General features: G+C 42.2%; 1 protein-coding gene across 2 annotated transcripts; it reads right to left on the reverse strand.

The window, feature by feature from the left end:
* Positions 1-586: 586 nt before the first annotated feature.
* Positions 587-21501, reverse strand: LOC114673724 (uncharacterized). Of its 2 annotated transcripts, none has more exons than XM_077974810.1 (6): positions 21376-21501; positions 20997-21118; positions 17695-17787; positions 7645-7799; positions 2982-3058; positions 587-2339 (listed from the first exon to the last, which is right to left on the reverse strand). In XM_077974810.1, exons 4-6 carry the CDS (start codon positions 7679-7681, stop codon positions 1881-1883), a joined length of 573 nt encoding a protein of 190 aa, XP_077830936.1. In that variant the 5' UTR covers positions 7682-7799; positions 17695-17787; positions 20997-21118; positions 21376-21501; the 3' UTR covers positions 587-1880. The 2 variants fall into 2 exon arrangements, with proteins under 2 accessions (XP_077830936.1, XP_077830937.1); XM_077974811.1 differs by adding an exon at positions 20399-20462 and having other exon boundaries at positions 20997-21500.
* Between the last annotated feature and the right edge of the window lie 589 nt (positions 21502-22090).

The following is a 22090-nucleotide window of genomic DNA, read 5'->3' on the forward strand; positions in this document are numbered from 1 at the left end:
GCCTCCAGCCCAGTGCACTGTCAAGACCAACTCAGACAGTTCACAGCAGGAGAGGAGAGATTTTAAAACAGAAATATGTTCGAGAACATATATCCAGAAAACAGAGCTTCAAACAAAAACAAGTTATCAAAGGGCAAACAGAAGAGAATACCAGGCCTTTATTTTCCCTTATCCCTCATCACAGATTTAGTTATTTTAAAAAGCAATCTTTGCTGCTTTTCAAGAGAGCATTAAACTTGAAATATACTTGCTCTTCATTCTCTTTGGGGAGCAATCCACTTAAAAACAACTCCAAAGCGGAATATCCTGGGGGAGTCCTTCCTGCGGACCCCCCACCACCAACCCAGCCAGCCTCCAATTACACGACCCATCATTTCAGCTAAAAGCGCTGTCTTTTCACATTGCATCCTCAAGGGCTACGTAAAAAAAACCAAAAGCAAACAAACAAAAGTCCTTACTCCTGAATGTTTAAAATGCAAATCGAGTTTTGAAAGTCTAAGTCTTTGTTGTGCTCAGAATTACTGCCACTTTTTTTTAACTTCCCTGAAGTGAAGTCACCAAAGAAAGAACGACTGAAACTGTAGTACTAAAAGTTATTCACGGTTTTATTATTGAGCTTAAGAAGCTTTTCCGGTGAATGGCAATACAAAAACAAAGGTTCTCTCACAGCCCTGGGTTTTTGTCTTTTCAATGAAAACATATTCAATTAGTAAGACCCACAATACCTTGAGAGTCAATTATTTTTCAATAATTGTTTTTCATAGTGAGTCACAAAAGTTGTTTTCTTCCATCTTGCTAGCCTAACCTGCTATGCCCAAACCAACTACAATTTAGCTATTTTGGGTACTTCATTTCTTTTCTTGCTGCTCTAAACTTTAATGGACAAAATGTTAATTAAATAAGAATAAAGTAAAATGCATGACAGGGCCTAGCATGTACTAGAAGCAAAATGATTATTAGTTCTTCCCGGTACTCCCAATAGGCATCCTTTTTTGTGTGGAGGAATACCTTTTCTTTCGCCTACACATAAGAACTTTATCCATAGATGATGTTACCTAACTGTCTACTTGCTGTGATGGAGAATTCTGGAAGGTTCTCCCATCCAAGGATGTCTTATCGCACTGATGCCTGCCATTCTCTCTTGGACAGTTCCTTTTATGTGTTGCACTGTGTGAGGCACTGAGGGGCTGCCAATGGCGGATAAAGCACGGTCCTTAACTACAACAGCGTAAATAAATCCTGAGCCGGTGAAACACTGAACCTATGCATAAAGAGTATGTGATCAAATAGGAAATTTAGTGGCACAAAGTGATTGCACGGTAGCACAGCCTGGAAAGGATGCAGGCTTGATAGTGAGACTGATGTTGTAAATTGAGTAGCACCCCCCAGAAAGGTATGTTCAAGTCCTAACTTCCATGGCTCGTGAGTGTGACATTACTTGGAAATAGGGTCTTTGCAGATGTAATTAAGGATCTCGAGGATGAGATCACTCTGGGTTTAGAGTGGGCCCTAAATTCATTCCTTATAAACGAAAGGAGAAGGAGATTAAGCATAGATCGTCACAGAGGGAGACCTCTGTGAACACAGACGCAGAGATGGGTGTGAATCAGCTACAAGGCCAGGAATGCTGAGGCTTGCTGGCAGCCACCAGAAGCTGTTCCAAGAGGGAGAAGCGTGGAACAGATTCTCTCACTGAGCCACCAGATGGAACCAGCCCTGCCAACACCTTGATTTCAGACTTCTGGCCTCCAGCACCGTGAGATGATAAATCTGCTGTGTGAAGCCACCTGGACTGTAGTGATTTGTTACCACAGCCTAAGGACACTAACACAAGTGACCTGGGTTCAAATCAATGCATCCCCAGCCTGTGGCCCAGGGCATCAAACTTTGAATGTCCTCCTCTGTAAACTAGAGTTCCTAGTAGATACCTCGCAGATAAATCGAAAAACAGTCAAGACTGCCGTGATCCCCTCTTCACCCCTTACAGCTTCTTTGACCAAGGGCATGAAACTTAACACCTTGTGTCTCAGTTTCCACATCCATAAAATGGAGATGAAAATAGCAGCTACCTCGTAGACTGGCATGAGAAGTACAGGAGATGCTGCCCAGAGACCACAGAGGCGGGGCACATGAGGCCCTCGGCCCATGCAAGCTGCCTGTGCTGACCTGTTGTCATGGTGACCGCCATGGGAACTGAGCTGACCGGAAGACCAGTAAGGTTTGGGATGAGCAGGAAGCTTCCGTAGGAGGAAAAACCTGAAGTGGACCTTGAAGCAATGGTTCCATTTGGATGGGTCACAGAGAGGGATCGGCATCTGGGGCGGGGTTGGCTCAGGAACCTAAGAAAGGAGTGGGACACACTGTGTGCGTGCATGCGCGGACCTCTCCACGTAAGCAGAGGCCCGGAGAGCCTGGTGAGCTGAATTAAGAAGAAGGCTGGACAGCTGGACTGAAATTAAATTCGCTAGAAACCCCACAGCGAGTTTAGAACATGGGATATGGTTTGGCTGTGTCCCCACCAAAATCTCACCTTGAATTGTAATCCCCATAATCCCCGGGTGTCAAAGAGGGCCCCTGTGGGAGGTAATTGAATCATGGGGGTGCTGTTGGGAGGTAATTGAATCATGGGGGTGCTGTTTTCATGGTAGTGAGTGAGGTCTGATGGTTTTATAAGCACCTGGCATTTCCCCTGCTGGCACTCATCCTCTCCTGCGGCCCTGTGAAGAGGTGCCTTCTGCCATGATTGTAAGTTTCCTGAGGCCTCCCCAGCCTTGCGGCACTGAGTCAATTAAACCTCTTTTCTTTATAAATTACCCAGTCTCAGGTATTTCTTCCTAGCAGCGTGAGAACGGACTAATACAACATGATACAATGGAAGACGAGAAAACATTAAAATCGTTGCGTAAGGGAATAATTCACAAGACAAGGATGTTTAGGAAGGATTAACCCAGGAGGACTGAGTAAAGCTGTGCTGCTCAAACCTTCTGTGCTGAAGGGCGAGTTTTCTTCCAATCCATCACTGACCAGTGCTGCTGGAACAGACGGTAGAAATAAATTGCTAGAACATGAAATGGAAACAAGATATCAACTACAAAAATACAAGCCAAATTTTTTACTCTTAGATCCAAACATACATAACGTTGCTCTAATTGTCATAAACATTTTTGAACTCTTATCCCAATTTCTGCCTGATCCTCACAGGGCCACAAGGAGCCACTGGTCAGAAGACAATCCATGGCGGGGTGCTTCTGAAGAGGAGAGGGTGAGCCTAGCAGGGAGGGAAGAGGAGGAGAGGAGCAGAGAAGGCGCCCAGGAGGCCACCGCCATCATCAGGGAAGCAGAAGACAAAGGTGGTGAAATGCAGATGGCGGAGAGAGCCACACGTAAGGTATTTTGAAATGTAAATTGATGGTGAGGACAGTGGGCTATAGCTAAATAAGGAGCAGCTGATCCCCAATAAAATGTGATGTTAATAAAATGGCGTTGTTTATAGAAATGGGAAGAACAGGAGAAAGGTGCCCCAAATGGGAGAAATAACCGCATACTTAGAGTGAACACACCTCAAATACTGTATCTTCTGGACTCCGGGGTCTTACAACGTCGGGTTGCATTTCCACCCCCGCCCCACAATTGACAGAGAACAAGAAATTACTTTGCTAAATATTGCCTTTGTGACTAGAATTATAGACTGAAAATATCAACACTACTAAATTACAGTAAATTTTGTGGGCTGAAAATAAATACTGTCATGATAGAGAAAGTATTACAAGAAAAACTCTTGGCATATGTGTTTTACAACTTCCTAGGTAATTCCGACGTGCACCTCAGCTTAAAAAGTCACTGCATTACTTTGATGAATATTAGGTAAGAGTAAAAAGGTAGTGGTCAAACGGATATAACTTATTTTAATGTACATATGTAAATCGATATTCCAAAAAGATAACAATCTTTGTAAATTAGCAAACTAAGAAATGCAAATAAGTCAATCCATACCTCTCTATGGATACAAAAAAAAAAAAAAAAAAACTCTCTTGCTTAAAAAAAAAAAAAAAAGTGAGGAAGTCTCCTGGCCACAGGGGGTCAGTATTGCTTCAAAACAAAATTACCCCAAATCTCTGGGGGCATAATGGTCTTTTAAAACATGATTATATTTTCTTCTTTTAAAAAAAAAAAGGTTAGTTTTTGATATATCTGATTTCTAGGCTTTACTGAGTGACAGATGGTTATAGCATGTGAAAAAATATCAACTTGTTAAAAAATCAACTTGTTAAAAATGTGTATTTCATGCAAAATTGAACTTGGAGCCTCCTCATTTAAAAGCAATCCTAGAAATTAAGAGAAGGGAGAAAATTATATATATGTCAGAGAGGATGCATGTGTTCAATTCAACACAGAACTCAGTGCCAAGGAAAAATGAGAACCATGTCTTCAATTTCTCACTTTGTAACTGAAGAGGTCAGATACACACTCATGACATCTTTTGGTAAAAATACAAAAATGAAAAATAAATGCTGTACTGTAGACAGTGATGGTAGAGAATATTATTGACTGAATCGTTACAACGTCCTCATTATAAGATTGAGAGAAATGAGGGGTAAAGACGTGGCAGAGGGAAGGAGAGAACACCGTGAACATACGGGTGAAAAATTATAAGTAGCCTGTTGAGAAGATCTTGTGGGGATGATTGGACCAACATTTGGGCATGTTGTGTAAGACAGAATCACACACATTGCCCAAGTTCCAGTTTTATTTGAAACATTCTGATATTCATTCATTCATTGCTCTAGACAAAGTAATGGACAAAAACAAAGCGCAGCCATCATGGAGCTGTGTTAAGTGAGCAAACAAATTCCTGGATATGCAATTCTCTACCTTGTGATAAAGGCTCTGAAAGAACAGGGCTAAGTGATGAGAGAAGGCTTCTTCAAAGAAATGCCATTTCACCTGAGACCTGAGGACGTTCAGGCCAAGAGATGGGGATCAGACTGCAGGTCCTGAAATCCCAAGGCCAGCGTGACTGATGCACAGTGAATTAGAGGGAGAGAGAATTCTGGGTCTCAAGGAGTTTTGATATTATCCTAAATGCAATGGGAAACCACTGGATGAAATTGGAATTATGTGATCCAATTTTCACACTTTTTAAAAAGTATTTTGGGCCAGGCACAGTGACTCATGCCTGTAATCCCAGCACTTTGGGAGGCCAAGGTGGGCAGACCACATGAGGTCAGGAGTTCAAGACCAGTCTGGCCAACATGGTAAAACCCTATCTCCACTAAAAATACAAAATTAGTTGGGCGTGGTGGCGGGTACCTGTAGTCCCAGCTACTCGGGAGGCTGAGGCAGGAGAGTCACTTGAACCAGGGAGGCGGAGGTTGTAGTGAGCCAAGATCTCACCACTGCACTCTAGCCTGGGTGACAGAGCAAGACTCCAACTCAAATAAATTAATTAATTAAATTTAAAAGTATTTTGGCTGCTGTGTAAGTGAATGGGAAGGGGATTCAGCAAGAATGGAAATGGAGAAACGTACATGTGCTTAGTAGTGTGGTTGTCCAGGAAGATGATGCCTGGGAAGAAGAAAGCAAACAGATTCCTGGCATTTAGAAGCAGAACCAGAAAGTCTTATTGGTAGGACAGATGAGAGGAGTCATATTTTTGTTCACCCCATATAAGTGTATGCATTTCTGCTTCCACTGCTGAAACCTATAGAAATATTAACCTTTCCTCTTAGAAGTAAAATTATTAAATGATCAGTTTATACAAAGAAGTATCAAATAATAAATCAGTGATTGTATTGATTTATGTACATAAAATAATATCAATTAAATGCTATGACTTTTTAATGATAATGGAAACAAAATTATATTCAGCCAAATGCTTTTAGAATTAAAGTTTAATAAAGAAAAGATTAAAAGTGAGTATTCCTTTGATATTCTGATTTTATATCCACTGTTCAAAGTCTCTGTTGATTTTTTTCTCTTAGAAATATTCACAGAAAATGAATATATTGAGTTCAAAAATATTCACCTTGAAATCTATAAATTAAAGTCAAATTTCATTTCCATCCTACAAGAGCATTTTCAACAACATGCAGGCACTGTGATAAGAGTATCCACCTCAGCCAGCTGACTACCAGGGGAGATGATGTGTCTGTGGATGCTTCTAAATCTTATCTAAAGTACAAGAACTAAGATGCTTCACGTGGGCAAAGCTAGTCTCCTAAATTAGTTCTGGACTTTCTAGTGAAAATGGAGGTTACCTGGGCAAGCTGGGTTTCACTAAGCAGAACAAGATTGTCAACTCTTACGCCTGGAATCTTATTTGAATAGATTTCTTTCCTTTTTTTATTTTTCTTTTTTTTTTTTTTTGAGACGGAGTGTCCCTGTGTTGCCCAGTGCAGTGGCACAATCTCGGCTCGCTGCAACCTCCATCTCCTGGGTTCAGGCGATTCTCTTGCATCAGCCTCCCAAGTAGCTGGGACCACAGGCATGGGCCATGACGCCCAGCTAATTTTTGTATTTTTAGTAGAGATGGGGTTTCACCATGTTGACCAGGCTGGTTTTGAACTCCTGGCCTCAAGCAATCCACCTGCCTCAGCCTCCCAAAGTGCTGAGATTACAGGCGTGAGTCACTCCTACCCAGCCAGTTTTTGTATTTTTAATACAGACAGGGTTTCACCATGTTGGCCAGGCTGGTCTCAAACTCCTGACCTCAGGTGATCTGCCCACCTCAGCCTCCCAAAGTGCTGTGAATACAGGTGTGAGCCACCATGCTCAGCCAAGTGAATAGAATTTTTTTTTTTTTTTTTTTTTTTTGAGACAGAGTCTCGCTGTCACCCAGGCTGGAGTGCAGTGGCAATCTCGGCTCACTACAACCTCCGCCTCCCAGGTTCAAGCGATCCTCCTGCCTCAGTCTCCCGAGTAGCTGGGACTACAGGTGCGTGTCACTACACCCGGCTAATGTTTTTGTATTTTTTTAGTAGAGACGAGGTTTTACCGTGTTAGCCAGGATGGTCTCGATCTCCTGACCTCATGATCCACCTGCCTCGGCCTCCCAAAGTGCTGGGATTACAGGCATGAGCCACCACGTCCGGCCCAAGTGAACAGAGTTCCAAAAGTGTTCCTGGCAGGTGCCAGGTGGAGACTTCAATGTGTGGGGGTTTGGGGCACTTTTAAACTATAGAACATAATGATAATAAGGCAATTAACTATAATGACTGTAATTTTCCTGTAGAAGAGTTGAGCACAGAAAGCAAACAAGGCACTGAGCAGTCTCTGTTGAATGCCAGGGATGCATTTAGAACCACACTACCGCCGGGCGCGGTGGCTCACGCCTGTAATCCCAGCACTTTGGGAGGCCAAGGCGGGCGGATCACAAGGTCAGGAGATCGAGACCACGGTGAAACCCCGTCTCTACTAAAAATACAAAAAATTAGCCGGGCGCGGTTGTGGGCGCCTGTAGTCCCAGCTACTCGGGAGGCTGAGGCAGGAGAATGGCGTGAACCCGGGAGGCGGAGCTTGCAGTGAGCCGAGATCGCGCCACTGCACTCCAGCCTGGGCGACAGAGCGAGACTCCGTCTCAAAAAAAAAAAAAAAAAAAAAAAAAAGAACCACACTACCTTTAAGCTTGGTTCGCATAACACTTACCTGGATCTGGTCCCATAAGACTCCCTCTTATGCCCATACGTTGTACACTGCCTTGTCCACATCACTGTCTCTATTCTAAGGAACAGCCCAATAGTTCTTCACTCTTCTCGTTCATGATTGTTACAGGAGCAAACTGGGATAATGGTTGTAAAGTGCTTGAAAAGATGAAAAGTGCAACAGAAATGCAAGACGTTATAATTAATTATAAGTTTTTTATGATTTATCTGTTACATTTTATCATGGTTATCAACCTTATTATCTAAGTAAAGAGTAGGTATATAATTATAATTTTATATTATGTAACAGTACAGATTGTTTATTCTTAGTCCTCAACAAAGAAATGAATACTAAAATCTCCTTAAGAGATTTTTTCTTAACTATAGCTATTTTGGCTTTATCCCAAATCCTTAAATCTGACTTTCTAAGGGTGGGATAGAGGCATATGTGTTTTTACAACTCCCTAGGTAATTCCGATGTTCACCTTAGCTTTAAAAAATCACCGCATTACTTTGGTGAATATTAGGTAAGAGTACAAAGGTAGTGGTTAAATGGATATGACTTATTTTAATGTGCACATATAAATTGATATTCTAAAAAGATACTCTTTCTAAATTAGCAAGCTAAGAAATGCACATGATATCAATTAATCTATACCTCTCTATGGATTAAAAAAAAAAAAAAAGCTGTGCCATATAGATTGTGCTTCTCTGCTTCTCCTGTCACTCACAACTATAGTATCTCTGTATCTCTGTTTCCCCCCTAAAAGGGGAACTCTCCAGAAGGCATCTCACAGGTAATCAAAGCACATTCCCATCTACCAGTGTGGCAACTTCTGTATTTCTGCCCCTTTCCAATGCCTCTGCTGTGTGTGAGTACTCCTGGCTGCCACTAGCACCGTCACCCATCCATGCCAATTAAGATCCCAATGCCAGTGCTGCAGGGCACTGAGTCCTCGCTTGGAGCCAAAGCCGCTGCACTGCACTGGCCCCAAGGTCACTGAGATCTGTGTGCTGTCCCCTGAGTGCACACAGCGCTGCGATATCCTGTGTTATGCAGTGACGTGGAGAGAATCCCTCCCCCCGCCACTGCCACACACACGCGCCCCCCCGTCTAGGCTTCACTTCTGTGTTGGTTTCCCAAAAGTGCTTCTTTACACTCCCAGTGCCTCTCCAAGATTTTTATAAAATTAGCTGTATCTGTTTTTAGTCCCCAGACTTGAAAACCTCATGTGAAGGATGGGTGTGTAGACAGAGGGAGAAGATCTGAGGCTAAGAGGGTGAGAAGAGCTGAGACAGAGGGCTGAGGGACAGCTGACATCTGGAGCGTTTCTGTCCTGCCTTGTTTGGCTCAGTCTGCTCCTCCCTTTTGTCAGGAGCTGCTCCTTAGAAAGGGCTGCTCCCTGGGTCTGGCAGAAATGCTTGAGTTCTAATGTGACCACAACATGAGTTTAGGCTGTGACCCTGTTAGGAAAGGGGTCTCAATCCAGACCCCAAGAGAGGGTGCTTGGATCTCTCACAAGAAAGAATTCAGGATGAGTCCATAGAGTGAAGTGAAAGCAAGTTTATTAAGAAAGTAGAGGAATAAAAAATGGCTACTCCATAGACAGAGCAGCCCTAAAGGCTGCTGGTTGCCCCATTTTTATGGTTATTTTTGATGATATGCTAAACGAGGGATGGATTATTCATGCCTCCCCTTTTTAGACCATGTAGGGTAACTTCCTGACATTGCCGTGGCATTTGTAAACTCTCATGGCGCTGGTGGGAGTGTAGCAGTGAGGACGACCAGAGGTCACGCTCGTGGCCGTTTTGGTTTTGGTGGGTTTTGTCCGGCTTCTTCACTGCAACCTGTTTAATCAGCAAGGTCTTTATGATCTGTGTCTTGTGCCAACCCTCTATCTCATCCTGTGACTTAGAATGCCTTCATCATCTGGGAATGCAGCCCAGTAGGTCTCAGCTTAATTTTACCCAGCTCCTATTCAAGATGGAGTTGCTCTGGTTCACACACCTCTGACAAACCTACCCTTGCAGATGTCATGTTCAGCGTCCCTGATTTGCCGTGGGAGAGAAATCTGACAGGCCAGTAATATCATAAGAAAAAGTATGGGAAAACCTGTTTTATTTACAATTAAGCATATAATTTAGCCCTTATATACAAAGAAATGTTCCAATATTTATCTTTCAGTTTTCATAAACGTGATAAATCTATACTGGCATTCTTTTCCCCTTCTTCTACCCAACGACAACTTTGTTACGGACTCAAAAAATTCTGACCACTATGTAGGTCTATTAACAAAGTATGGGCCAGGCATGGTGGCTCACACCTATAATCCTAGCACTTTGGGAGGCTGAGGCAGGTGAATCACCTGAGGTTAGGAGTTCGAGACCAGCTTGATCAACATGGAGAAACTCCAACTCTACTGAAAAACAAAATTAGCCAGCCATGGTGGCGCATGCCTGTAATCCCAGCTACTGGGAGGCTGAGGCAGAAGAATCACTTGAACCCGGGAGGCGGAGGTTGTGGTGAGCCAATATCACACCACTGCACTCCAGCCTGGGCAACAAGAACAAAACTCTATCTCAAAAAAAAAAGACAAAAGTGTGTCAGGCCGGGCTTATGCCTGTAATCCCAGTACTTTGGGAGACTGAGGCGGGCAGATCATGAGGTCAGGAGATCAAGACCATCCTGGCTAAAACAGTGAAACCGTCTCTAATAAAAATACAAAAACTTAGCCAGATATGATGGCACGTGCCTGTGGTCTCTGCTACTTAGGAGGCTGAGGCAGGAGAATGGCGTGAACCTGGGAGGTGGAGATTGCAGTGAGCCAAGATTGCACCGCTGCACTCCAGCCCTCCAGCCTGGGTGACAGAGTGAGACTCTGTCAGAAAAAAAAAAAAAAAAGAAGGAAAGGAGGGGAGGGAGGGAATGAAAGGAAAGAAAAGAAAAGAAAAGAGAAAATAAAAGAGAAAAGAAAAGAAAAGAAGTCAATAAAGCCTTCTTTGTCAAAGTTGATCTTTCCCGAGGTGCCATGTCTCCTGGCTCTGTAGTATAGTAGGCACCCATATCAGACATTATTGGTCAAGCACCATCTGCACTTATTCCTGATCTCTGTGGGACAGGCAAACTCTGGGCTAACATCTCATGAATGAATGCAGAGTTGGGGAGTGTAGGGCTCCCAGTTGCAGCTAAGCATCAGAAATGCCTCTGACCATGATGCAGATCTGACTGTCCCAAAAGCTCTCCATTGGGCTTACCCCATTAGGTAACTGGTGTCATTTCCCAGGCTCTGACATGTATGCAAGCATACATCTTAATTTAGGGAGAAGGGAAAGAGAACTATAAATTGGTCTGGTAACTCCCCCATCTGGCTACAAGTCAGAGAAGATGCAAGCGTGATCTCAGTTTACAAAAAAACATATTTTGAGATAATTTCAGACTTACAGAAAAGTTGCAAAAAAAAGTACCATGAATACCCATACAGACTTCAAGTGGATTCCTAAATATTGACATTTTATCATGTTTGCTCCATCATTCTCTCTGTGTCTTAATGGGTTTTTTCCTGAACAGTCAAGGAGTAAGTTGCAGACATAATGCTTTCCTATTCCTAAATATTTCTGTCTTACTAACCACAGTACAATCATCAAAATCAGAAGTTAGCATTGATATACTACTATTACCTAGCCTGTAGATCTTATGCCAATTGTCCCACAAATGTCCTGTGTAGCAAAAGGAAGAAAATACAGTGTTTTAAGGCTTTTGAGTGGGATCACAATGGCTCTGAGACCTTGTCCAGTAACAGGGACCACGAGAACTGCTAGGACCCAGTCTGCCACAGTCCTGATCTAAAATACCCTTTGGTCTTAAGGATGTGGACATCTGCTGACCTTTTCTAAACTAAAGAGAGAAATTGAGGACACAGAATGTTGGTTATATGCCTTTTATTTTTTTCTCTGTTTCTCTTTTGACCAACATATTTTAACACAGCAACTCCTCACAGACTGCCTGATATACCCAAGGCACTATCTTTAGTTCTGGGGGATAGAGAGTTATATAAGATGTGGTCCCAATACTCCTGTGAATCAAAATGTTATTAAATAATCAGTAACTAAACAGAAATGAAATAGTAATGTTAGGAATGATAAATTCCTCTTCAAAAGGTTTAATTGTGTAATGTTCTTGTTCTTTGTTCAAAAGCCCAACCTCCTTGTACTCTCTTGTTTCTAGCCTGCAAACCCACTCTTGTTGCACCCTGACATGCCCAGACATGTCCAGACATGCCTTTTACTATAATGGACAGACTACTCCTACCCCCTCCTTTCTTACAAATCACATGCTTACCCTATTTAGAAAAGTTTAAGTCTTAGCCTACTGGGATCAGTTTAGATTGTGCACTCCAACCCTAGCCTATAAGGGAATGACACAGGGACAGGAACTGTGTTAGGGTTAAAAATCCCTTCCTTTGTTCAGTATGCTCTTGTGGTCAGGACAGATGTGAGCAGCACCCTTCTGCAGAAATAAATGTGCCTTGCTGAGAAATTCTCTAAGTGCTGGTTTTTCCTTGTGGCACTGAGCACTTGTTTCTAACAGTAGTAATGTTAACGGTGGCAGAGAACCGAGTTACACCAAATTGCCAGCAGTGAATCCCTACAGGTCCTCAGCAACTTCAGCCCTTGCCTCCTCAGAAGAAGGAAATTGGCTGAGAGGCATAAGGCAGAAAAAAAGACTGAGGCAATTTTCAGAGCAGGAGTGGACATTTATTTTAAAAGGCTTTACGAATGATACAGTGGACTTTGGGGACCAGGGCAGGGGGAAGGGTGGAAAGGGAGCAAGGGATAAAAGACTACAACCTAGGTGTAGTGTACACTGCTTGGGTGATGGGTGTACCAAAATCTCACAAATAACCACTATAAAACTTACTCATGTAACCAAATCCCACCTGTTCCCCAAAAACCTATAGATATAAAAATGTTAAAAAAAAAAAAAAAAAAAAAAAGGAAAAGCAAGAAGACAAAGAATAATAACTATGCTGAAAAGAAATCTATGAGAAATGAATTTCAGGTTTTCTGGAAAGTTCTGACTGAATGACTCCACTATATTATTAGAGTGGTTTATTATATAGTTCAAGACTGTGTAATTATATAATATTCCAAATTGTCACCAATAAAAATGCAACACTGTTGAAAATAGAAAAAAATAAAAAATAAAATGAGTAAATAAATAAATTTTAAATATAAAAAGGCTTTAGAATAGGAAAGAAAGGAAAATTCACTTGGAAGAGACCCAAGTAAGCTCCTGAAAGTCCAAGAGAGAAAAAACAAAAGGCTGGGCATGGTGGCTCATCCCTGTAATCCCAGCACTTTGGGAGGCCCAGGCGGGAAGATCACCTGAGGTCAGAAGTTCGAGACAAGCCCGTCCAACATGGTGAAACCCTATCTCTACTAAAAATACAAAAATTAGCTGGGCATGGTGGCACAGACCTGTAATCCCAGCTACTCAGGAGGCTGAGGCACGAGAATCGCTTGAACCCAGGAGCCAGAGGTTGCAGTGAGCCGAGATCGCACCACTGCACTCCAGCCTGGGCAACACAGCAAGACTCAGTCTCAGGAAAAAAAAAAAAAAAGAAAGAAAGAAAGAAAAAAGAACAACAAACAGCACTTTAACCATGGTCCTGGGACTTTATAGGCTCGCCTCTTTCCCATGATTCTCCCCTTAGGGTGGGCTTCCTGCATGCACAGTGCTTTCCTTACCCTTTGGACTTGAGCACCGTGTGTTTAGTAATTTATACACATGCCCATCTGAGCATTTCTTCCCTTTTCCCCTTTTCCAGTGGTGTGTATCCCACTCGGAACATGGTACTTCGCCATTATTGTCTTTTAACAGGCATGCTCAGTAGCTTCTTCCTGTGGTCTGCATTCAGTTAACATTTTGATGTTAACAGGTGTGGACCATCAGGAAATGGCCTCTCCCTGGCTGCCGAATTATCATTTTTTGAGAGGCAATATGATAATTGCCAAACCATCACCCGACATTCCCAGTGGGTAGGGGTGAGGGAGAGCCCTCTCCTGCCCTGCTCATATGTAACTACCTGTAACAGGAAGAAGGAAGAATACAATATATGGTCGAGTGTTTGACAGACAACATGTCAAATGATTTATATACATATTTATTTTTTACACAAATATGGTGACATTTGGCATTATTATCTCTATTTTATAAATGAGGAAATAGAGGATCATAAAAATCAAGAAATCTGTCCAGCGTCTTCACACAGTGAGATACAGAGCCAGGATTTGAACCAAGGTCGACCTCCAAAGCCCAAGCTTTGTTCCACGAAAACAAGAGGTATAAACAGATAACACAGAGCAAATGTGAGAAGAGAGAAGTGGACACAGGAAGCCTTCCCAGGTCTCAAGGACAAAGGTATATTTGAGCACAGACTGAAGAATGGATGAGATTTTGAGAGTAAAGATGAAAGAAACAATCCAAAGGGGGAAGCCAGCGGCTTGAAGTAGCTGACTGCAGTATCCAATGCTTTGACTCAGCAAAACAGCCAGATCAGGTTCCCATGACAGGGCAGAGGATACACAGCTTCTTGAAAGCTTGAGTGTGCCCAAGGGTCTTTGCAGTTAACAGCAAAAAGCCCAGACAGATAATTCCTACCATTAGGCAGGAAACAGCTTCTCCTGGGGACTCGGTGGTTGATAAGCTTTCTTTTCAGCAGGGAGCTTCTTCTGATTTCTTTTCTTAGGAAGAAGACTTGCCTATTTAAGATAAAGAGTAGAAGGCAGTACTGGGAGCACTTTTCTAAATTAAATAACTCCTCAGGGTGCCAGCCTGTTAAGTGTGGACAAAGAGGCAGGACTTGCTGGGCTCCTGCCCATTCGTGAAGCAAAAATTGCAGAGTTCCCCAGGAAGCCACGCAGTTTTGTTGACATCTAAATTTCTGGCATAAAGAGATGCTATTTGTTTACTTTTTGCATATTCTAAGGAATATGCAAAAAGTAAATATTCTAGGGAAAGACAGTAATGCATGATAGATTCAGCAGGACATTGCATCCTGGACAAAAAATTTATACTATCACTAATTTCTCCTGAAAAATGACTATAGTAGCCTAATTGAATAATTTTCTATTATAAATATTCAAATTATATGAATGACTTAGATTAGCATTTTTTGAAAGATGCTCCTTGTGAAGTTTGGAAAGGTACACGAAGTTCAGCTTTTTAAAATTACATTTAAGATCCAAGGCTTGGGCCGGGCGCGGTGGCTCAAGCCTGTAATCCCAGCACTTTGGGAGGCCGAGACGGGCGGATCACGAGGTCAGGAGATCGAGACCATTCTGGCTAACACGGTGAAACTCCGTCTCTACTAAAAAATACCAAAAAACTAGCCGGGCGAGGTGGCGGGCACCTGTAGTCCCAGCTACTAGGGAGGCTGAGGCAGGAGAATGGCATAAACCCTGGAGGCGGAGCTTGCAGTGAGCTGAGATTTGGCCACTGCACTCCAGCCCAGGCAACAGAGCAAGACTTCCGTCTCAAAAAAAAAAAAATCCAAGGCTTACTCCTTACAGTGGCTTACTCCTGTAATCTCAGCACTTTGGGAGGCCAGACGGGAGGATCACTTGAGGCCAGCCTAAGCAACATGGTGAGAACCTGTCTCTACAAAAAATAAAACATTAGCCAGGTGTAGTGTCACGCACCTGTAATCCCAGCTACTCAGGAGGCTGAGGCAAAAGGATTCCTTGAGCCCGGGAGTCTGAGGCTGCAGTGAGCTATGATCACAACACTGCACTCTGGCCTAGGCAATAGAGTGCAGTTTATCTGACTTTAACTCAGCTTCAAATATAAAGGAGAAGCTTTGGGTACCCTAAACTGCCATGGGCTTAACCACTTACACGCTGCTACCTCTGGCCACTAAGCCAGGAGAGAGAAGCAAGTATGCCTCGTTACATCCCAAGCTCCCTTCAGCTGTGAGACATAGGTTAGACTGTAGTCATTCCCCTCCCTCCAAGTTCCTGAACACTGCCTGCCATTTTTTGGAGGTAAACTACTAATTTATTCATCTTATAAAATCATGAATGAGGCCGGGCGCGGTGGCTCAAGCCTGTAATCCCAGCACTTTGGGAGGCCGAGACGGGCGGATCACGAGGTCAGGAGATCGAGACCATCCTGGCTAACACGGTGAAACCCCGTCTCTACTAAAAATACAAGAAAATTAGCCGGGCGAGGTGGCGGCGCCTGTAGTCCCAGCTACTCGGGAGGCTGAGGCAGGAGAATGGCGTGAACCCGGGGGGGCGGAGCTTGCAGTGAGCCGAGATCGCGCCACTGCACTCCAGCCTGGGGCACAGAGCAAGACTCCGTCTCAAAAAAAATAAAAATAAAAATAAAATCATGAATGAATGAACAACTAGTGATGATGAAAAGACATGTATTTTCCTATACAGGAGACTGAGATCACCAGCTCGGGTGGAGCCGAGAGGAATTTTGCCAGAAGCCCTGTTCACGGTATGTTTTCTATTTGTCTCTCCAATGTCTTCTTACATGTCTAACCACCACAGTGCAAGGATGGGAAGAATACGAAGATCCTTCCCATTCACTCGTCACTACGAAAGAGATTAACTCACATTCCCATTTAATTCAGGGGCAAGAATGCCCCATATGAAGGATACCTAATAACATTTCTACTTAACCTAACTAATACAATTAAATTGAGAAAAAGAAATAAGTGGTACAAAAAGTAGAAGACTGGAGATAACATTTCTATAAAATTCCTAATTTGTAGAAAATGTGTCACCATTAAAAATGCAAGCAAAACTGTTCAAAGAGTTCAGCAACTACTTTAAACAAATAGGCCAAGCGCGGTGGCTCAACCTGTAATCCTAGCACTTTGGGAGGCGAGGCAGCTGGATCACTGGAGCCCAGGAGTTCAAGACCAACCTGGGTAACACAGCGAGACCCCCATCTTTACAAAAAATACAAAAATTAGCTGGGTATGGTGGTACATGCCTATAGTCCTGACTACTCAGGAAGCTGAGATGGGAGGATCACTGGAGCCTGGGAGATCGAAGTTGCAGTTAGCCATGATTGCACCACTGCATTTTAGCCTGGGCAACAAGGAAGACCCTGTCTCAAAAAAGCAAAAACAAAAAATCAATAAATAATAAAATAAATGATATAATTAAGCTTATTTTAAGCTTATTTTTAAGCTTATAATTAAGTTATTTTATAACTAAGCATGAACTATAATAGAACAAATGGAGGAAAAAGAAATAACATAAACCATAAGATTCAAATGAATAAATCTCTTTAAAAGTGGACAAGACCTTTATAGAGAAAACTAAAAATATCCTCGAAGGACATACAGTAAAAGATTGTGAATAGTAGAGATGTGATCCATGTTAGTCAATGGTAAGACACATAGATACATTAGAATTTTACTAAAAATATCAGTGAAACTCCAATGTTTAAAATTGTAAATAAGTTTTTTCTTATAACTGAACATGTATATTCTTAATATAGAAGAGCAAAGACATTTCTAAAGACAAAACATGGCAGGGAAGGATAAGATCTTGCCTATTAGATAATAGGGATGATTACAAAACCATACTTAATTAGGAGAGTGAGTTTGTTGCAGTACTAGGCAGTACTAAGTAGATCAGTGTTTCAGAGAGGCTGGACACATACCAGTCTTTTCAATAAATCTGAGAAAACTGGTCATCCATATGGAAAATATTGTATCCCTCACTTACATCATATACAGAAATAATTCAAAGCCTACTAAAACCCCAGGCATGAAAATCAAATCCATTAAAACATTTAAAAGAATTATAAGAGCAAGATTTTATGACTTTATGGTAGAAAATGATTTTTCAAACAAGATCTCTTTAAAAGAACAAACGATAAAAAAAAAAGGTATATTTGACAACATAAATTTTTTTTAAACTTTCATGAAACAAAAGAACCATAAACAAAGTGAAAAGACAAGCACAAACTGATACAAAAGATGCAATACTTAAAGAAAGGCAAGTGTCGGCCAGACGCGGTGGCTCATACCTGTAATCTCAGCACTTTGGGAGGCTGAGGCAGGTGGCTAATCTGAGGTCAGGAGTTTGAGACCAGCCTGGCCAACATGGCGAAACTCCATCTCTGCAAAAATAAATAAATAAATAAATAAATAAATAAATACTACAAGGCCAGGCCTGGTGGCAGGTGCCTGTAATCCCAGCTACTTGGGAGGCTGAGGCAGGAGAATCACTTGAACCAGGAAGGTGGAGGTTGCAGTGAGCTGAGACTGCACTCCAGCCTGGGCAACAAAGGGAGACTCTATCTCAAGAAATACAATACTTAAAGAAAGGCAAGTGTCTAGAATCCACAAAGGGTGATAAATAAGAAAAAGATAAACTATCCAATATAAAGAGAGATGGGGGTTACAAACCCACCGTTCACAGAATAGGAAACAGAGTCAAGAAACATTTGACAAGATGCTTCATTTCACTAGTAATATGAAAAATAATAGTTAAATGGAATACTGAAATTAAACCACTTCACATCCATCAGAGAAGCAAAAAATCCATACTCTAATAATAATAAGCATTGACAAAGACATGGACAAACTTCATTTATTTCAAGAGGAAAGACCATGGTTACAGCCACTCTGGAGAACAACTGGGTAAAATCTCATAAAGTTAAAGGTATACTCAGAAATCCCAAAACACTCAGAAATTCCACCTCTAGGCATAGACAATCGAGAAATTCTTGCACATGTGGACCAGGAGATACACACAGCTCATAGCTCTGTTGGTTATGATGATGGCAAAGCATAACCACCCTACAAATCCATCAGCAATCAAATAGATAAATAGATTTTTAATTAACATAGGGCAATTACTATCAGGAATGTTCTACTGTAAGAATGTTAAAAATATTAACTTATTTAACTTTCGAAAGAACTCTATGAGGTAGATAGGTTTTTATGAATTTTAATACTTCCACTATTTTTAGTGACTATTTTCCCCATTTTACAGATTAGGATATTAAGACAAACAGAAATAAGCCTAAGGTCACACAGCTGGTTAGAAATAAAGTCATACAGTAGAACACTACAGAACAAAGGAAAGGAATGAAATAAAATTGTATGTAGCATTATGGATAAATATCAAATCCTGAGAAAAAGGAGGTTGTAGACTGATACAGTCACATACCATTACATTAGTCTAAAAGATGCAAATCAATACCGCATCAGTTGCCTAGGGCTGCCATAACAAATTAGCACGAACTGGGTAGCTGACAACAGAAATGTATCCCCTCACACTTTTGGAGGCCAGAAGTTGGAATCCAAGGCACCAGCAGGCAGCACTCCTTCAAAGGCCCTACGGGTTCCTGCCTGGCCCTTTCCAGCTTCTGGTGGCTCCAGGACTTCCTTGGCTTGTGGCCATATCACCCCAGTCTCTGCCTCCATATTCACACGCCCTTCTCTTTTCTCTCTTCTAAGGACACTTGTTATTGGATTTAGGGTCCACCAGATGGTGCAGGATCATATCTTTTCTGTATCTGCCAAGACACTTTCCAAGTAAGGGCACACTCACAGGTTGCAGAGGATCAGGATATGGACATAGCCTGTGGGAGGGCCAGCATTCAACCCTCTGCGAATATTATCTGTAACTTACAGGTATTTACCTAAGTAATGAAATGCCATTAAAAAAAAAAAATCTCATGGAAATAATAAACACTAAACCCTCCTCTGGGAAAGAAGGGAGGGAGAGGGTAACAGGAGAGGAAGGTATTACAGAGGGGGTAAGTGTCTCTGTAATTTGTTCTCATTTTAAACCTGGAGCAAACATGGCATTTTAAAGTATCCTCATTTCAAATCTAAAGCTAATATGGCAACATGTTGAGCTTTGATAGGGCTGAGGAGCAGACACACACCTGTTGGCCATGATTTTCTCTCTTTTTTTTTTTTTTTTTTTTGAGACAGAGTCTCACTCTATTATTGCCCAGGCTGAAGTGCAGTGGTATGATCTCGGCTCACTGCAGCCTCCGTCTCCCAGCTTCAAGTGATTCTCCTTCCTCAGCCTCCCGAGTAGCTGGGATTACAGGTGCCTGACACCGTGCCCAGCTGACTTTTGTATTTTTAGTAGAGACAGGGTTTCACCATGTTGGCCAGGCTAGTCTCGAACTCCTGACCTCAGGTGATCCGCCCACCTCAGCCTCACAAAGTGCTGGGATTACAGGTGTGAGCCACCGCACCCGGCTGATTTTCTCTGTAGCTATTTATAATTAAGAAGTAATTCATAATTAAACAATGCAAAGATGTCCTCTGCCTTAACTCTATCACGGTATTTGGAAGAGTTACTTTTGACAGGTCCTTGTTGAACCTTGTCTGCAAGCTGTTATTAAACGCCTATCGTATGATCCACTACTTCTCTCAGTCCTATTCGAATTGGCTCCAAGTCAGAGCTCCTCCATGCATTCCCAACTCACCTCTTAACATTTACAGACTTTCCTCTCCACCATTTAGTTCGCTTTAGATGTTTTTTTTTTCCCTCATTAAGAACACCACTGCTCCAATAATGATGATCTGATTTCCAAATATCAAAGACTAATCCAACACAGAAATATCAAAGCCTGCAGATAAGCAACATGGCTTCCTCGTGATGTTTGTTGTGCTTCTAGAAAACAACTTTTCTCACCAGTCTTTTAAATCATGTTTTACCTTTTCAATAATGAGTATTCTTGCCTACTTTGAGAACATCCTCACCTCTCTCAGAGAAGCTGTAGCATCAGCAAGTTGATGGGCTGAGACTTATTTCTCTTGGGGTGACCTGCCGATAGCAGAATCATTAGCATAATCTCCTCTAAAGCACTAATTTTTTTCAATATTCTTTTAAAATTCTCCGGCCAAAAACGACGGGAACCATGATTATTCCTGGCCATGCCATCTGTAAAGTGGAGTTACTCTTCTTTCTATACCCAGCCATATAAAATCAAGACAACTCACTGAAATATAATTACTGATGTTTTGAAAAATAAACAGTTAAAGTAAAGCTACAGCAGTTTTAGTAATGTACTGTTTTATTTTAGGTGATGGGAAAACCAAAAGTTACACAACTATTTACGAGGTTCAATGATGAAAGTAACACATTACTGAAAAAATTAAAATAATCTGAGCAATCATAATAGTATGGAATTTAAAATCAGAGGCAGGGTGAGGTGGCTCAGGCTTGTTATCCCAGCACTTTGGGAGGCCAAGGTGAGTGGATCACTTGAGGTCAGGTGTTTGAGACCAGCCTGGCCAACATGGCGAAATCGTATCTCTACTAAAAATATAAAAATCAGCTGGGCGTGGTGGCACTCACCTGTAATCTCAGCTACTCAGGAGGCTGAGGCAGGAGAATCGTTTGAACCTGGGAGGCAGTGGTTGCAGTGAGCCGAGATCGCACGATGGCTCTCCAGCCTGGATGACACAGCAAGACTCCGTCTCGAAAAAAGAAAAAAAAAAAATTTGGAATCAGAAGACTTTAATTCCTGGTTCTTCCAGTGACCAGCTGCGTGACATTGGACAAGTTAGTTCCATAAACCTCAGTTTGCAACATTGGGCTAATGACAGTAGCTACCTGATACGATTGACATAGACATTAAAAAATAATAAATAGGCATTCCATATATCATAGCTCAGGCTGCCATAACAAAATATCATAAACAGGGTGACTTCCACAACAAAAATGTATTTCTCACAGTTCCGTAAGCTGGAAGTCCAAGATCAAGGTGGCCACAAGGTGGTGTCATTCTGAGAACACTTCTCTTGGCCAGCAGATAGCAGCCTTCTTGCTGTGGGCTCACGTGACCTCTTCCTTCTGCGCCTGTCCAGGGGAAAGAGAGAGGGCTCTCTGGTATCTCTTCGTGAAAGGACACGATATCTATCCAGAGCCCCACCTTTCTGACCTCATTTAACCTTAATTACCTCCTTATAGGTCCTGTCTTCAATTATAGTCACAGTTGGGGGCTAAGGCTTCAACATATCAATCTGGGGGAGACACAGTTCAGTTCGTAATACCTAGGTAATATTAGTATTAGATATTAGGCAGCCACAGGACTGGGTGCGGTGGCTGTAATCCCAGCACTTTGGGAGACCAAGGCAGGCGGATCACCTGAGGTAGGGAGTTCAAGACCAGCCTGACCAACATGGAGAAATCCCGTCTCTACTAAAAATACAAAATTAGCCAGGCGTGGTGGTGCATGCCTGTAATCCCAGCTACTAGGGAGGTTGAGGCAGGAGAATCACTTGAACCCAGAGGCGGAGGTTGTGGTGAGCCAAGATCGAGCCATTGCACTCCAGCCTGGGCAACAAGAATGAAACTCTGTCTCAAAAAAAAAAAAAAAAAAGGCAGCCACAGTACTTCTTCGATGCATGTTTGTTGTTTTTTATTGGCCTGCTAGAAAAACCCACGAG

This window comes from Macaca mulatta, chromosome 18, assembly GCF_049350105.2.
Source record: "Macaca mulatta isolate MMU2019108-1 chromosome 18, T2T-MMU8v2.0, whole genome shotgun sequence".
NCBI lineage: Eukaryota > Metazoa > Chordata > Mammalia > Primates > Cercopithecidae > Macaca > Macaca mulatta.

Coding starts and splice junctions, on each gene's coding strand:
- LOC114673724 (XM_077974810.1), bottom strand. CDS start 7,681: ATGGGCATAAGAGGGAGTCTTATGGGACCAGATCCAG. Junction 3,059..7,644: donor TCTTATGGGACCAGATCCAG/GTAAGTGTTATG, acceptor TTCATGTTCTAG/CAATTTATTTCTACCGTCTG. Junction 2,340..2,981: donor CTCGCCCTTCAGCACAGAAG/GTTTGAGCAGCA, acceptor CTCCTTTCTTAG/GTTCCTGAGCCAACCCCGCC.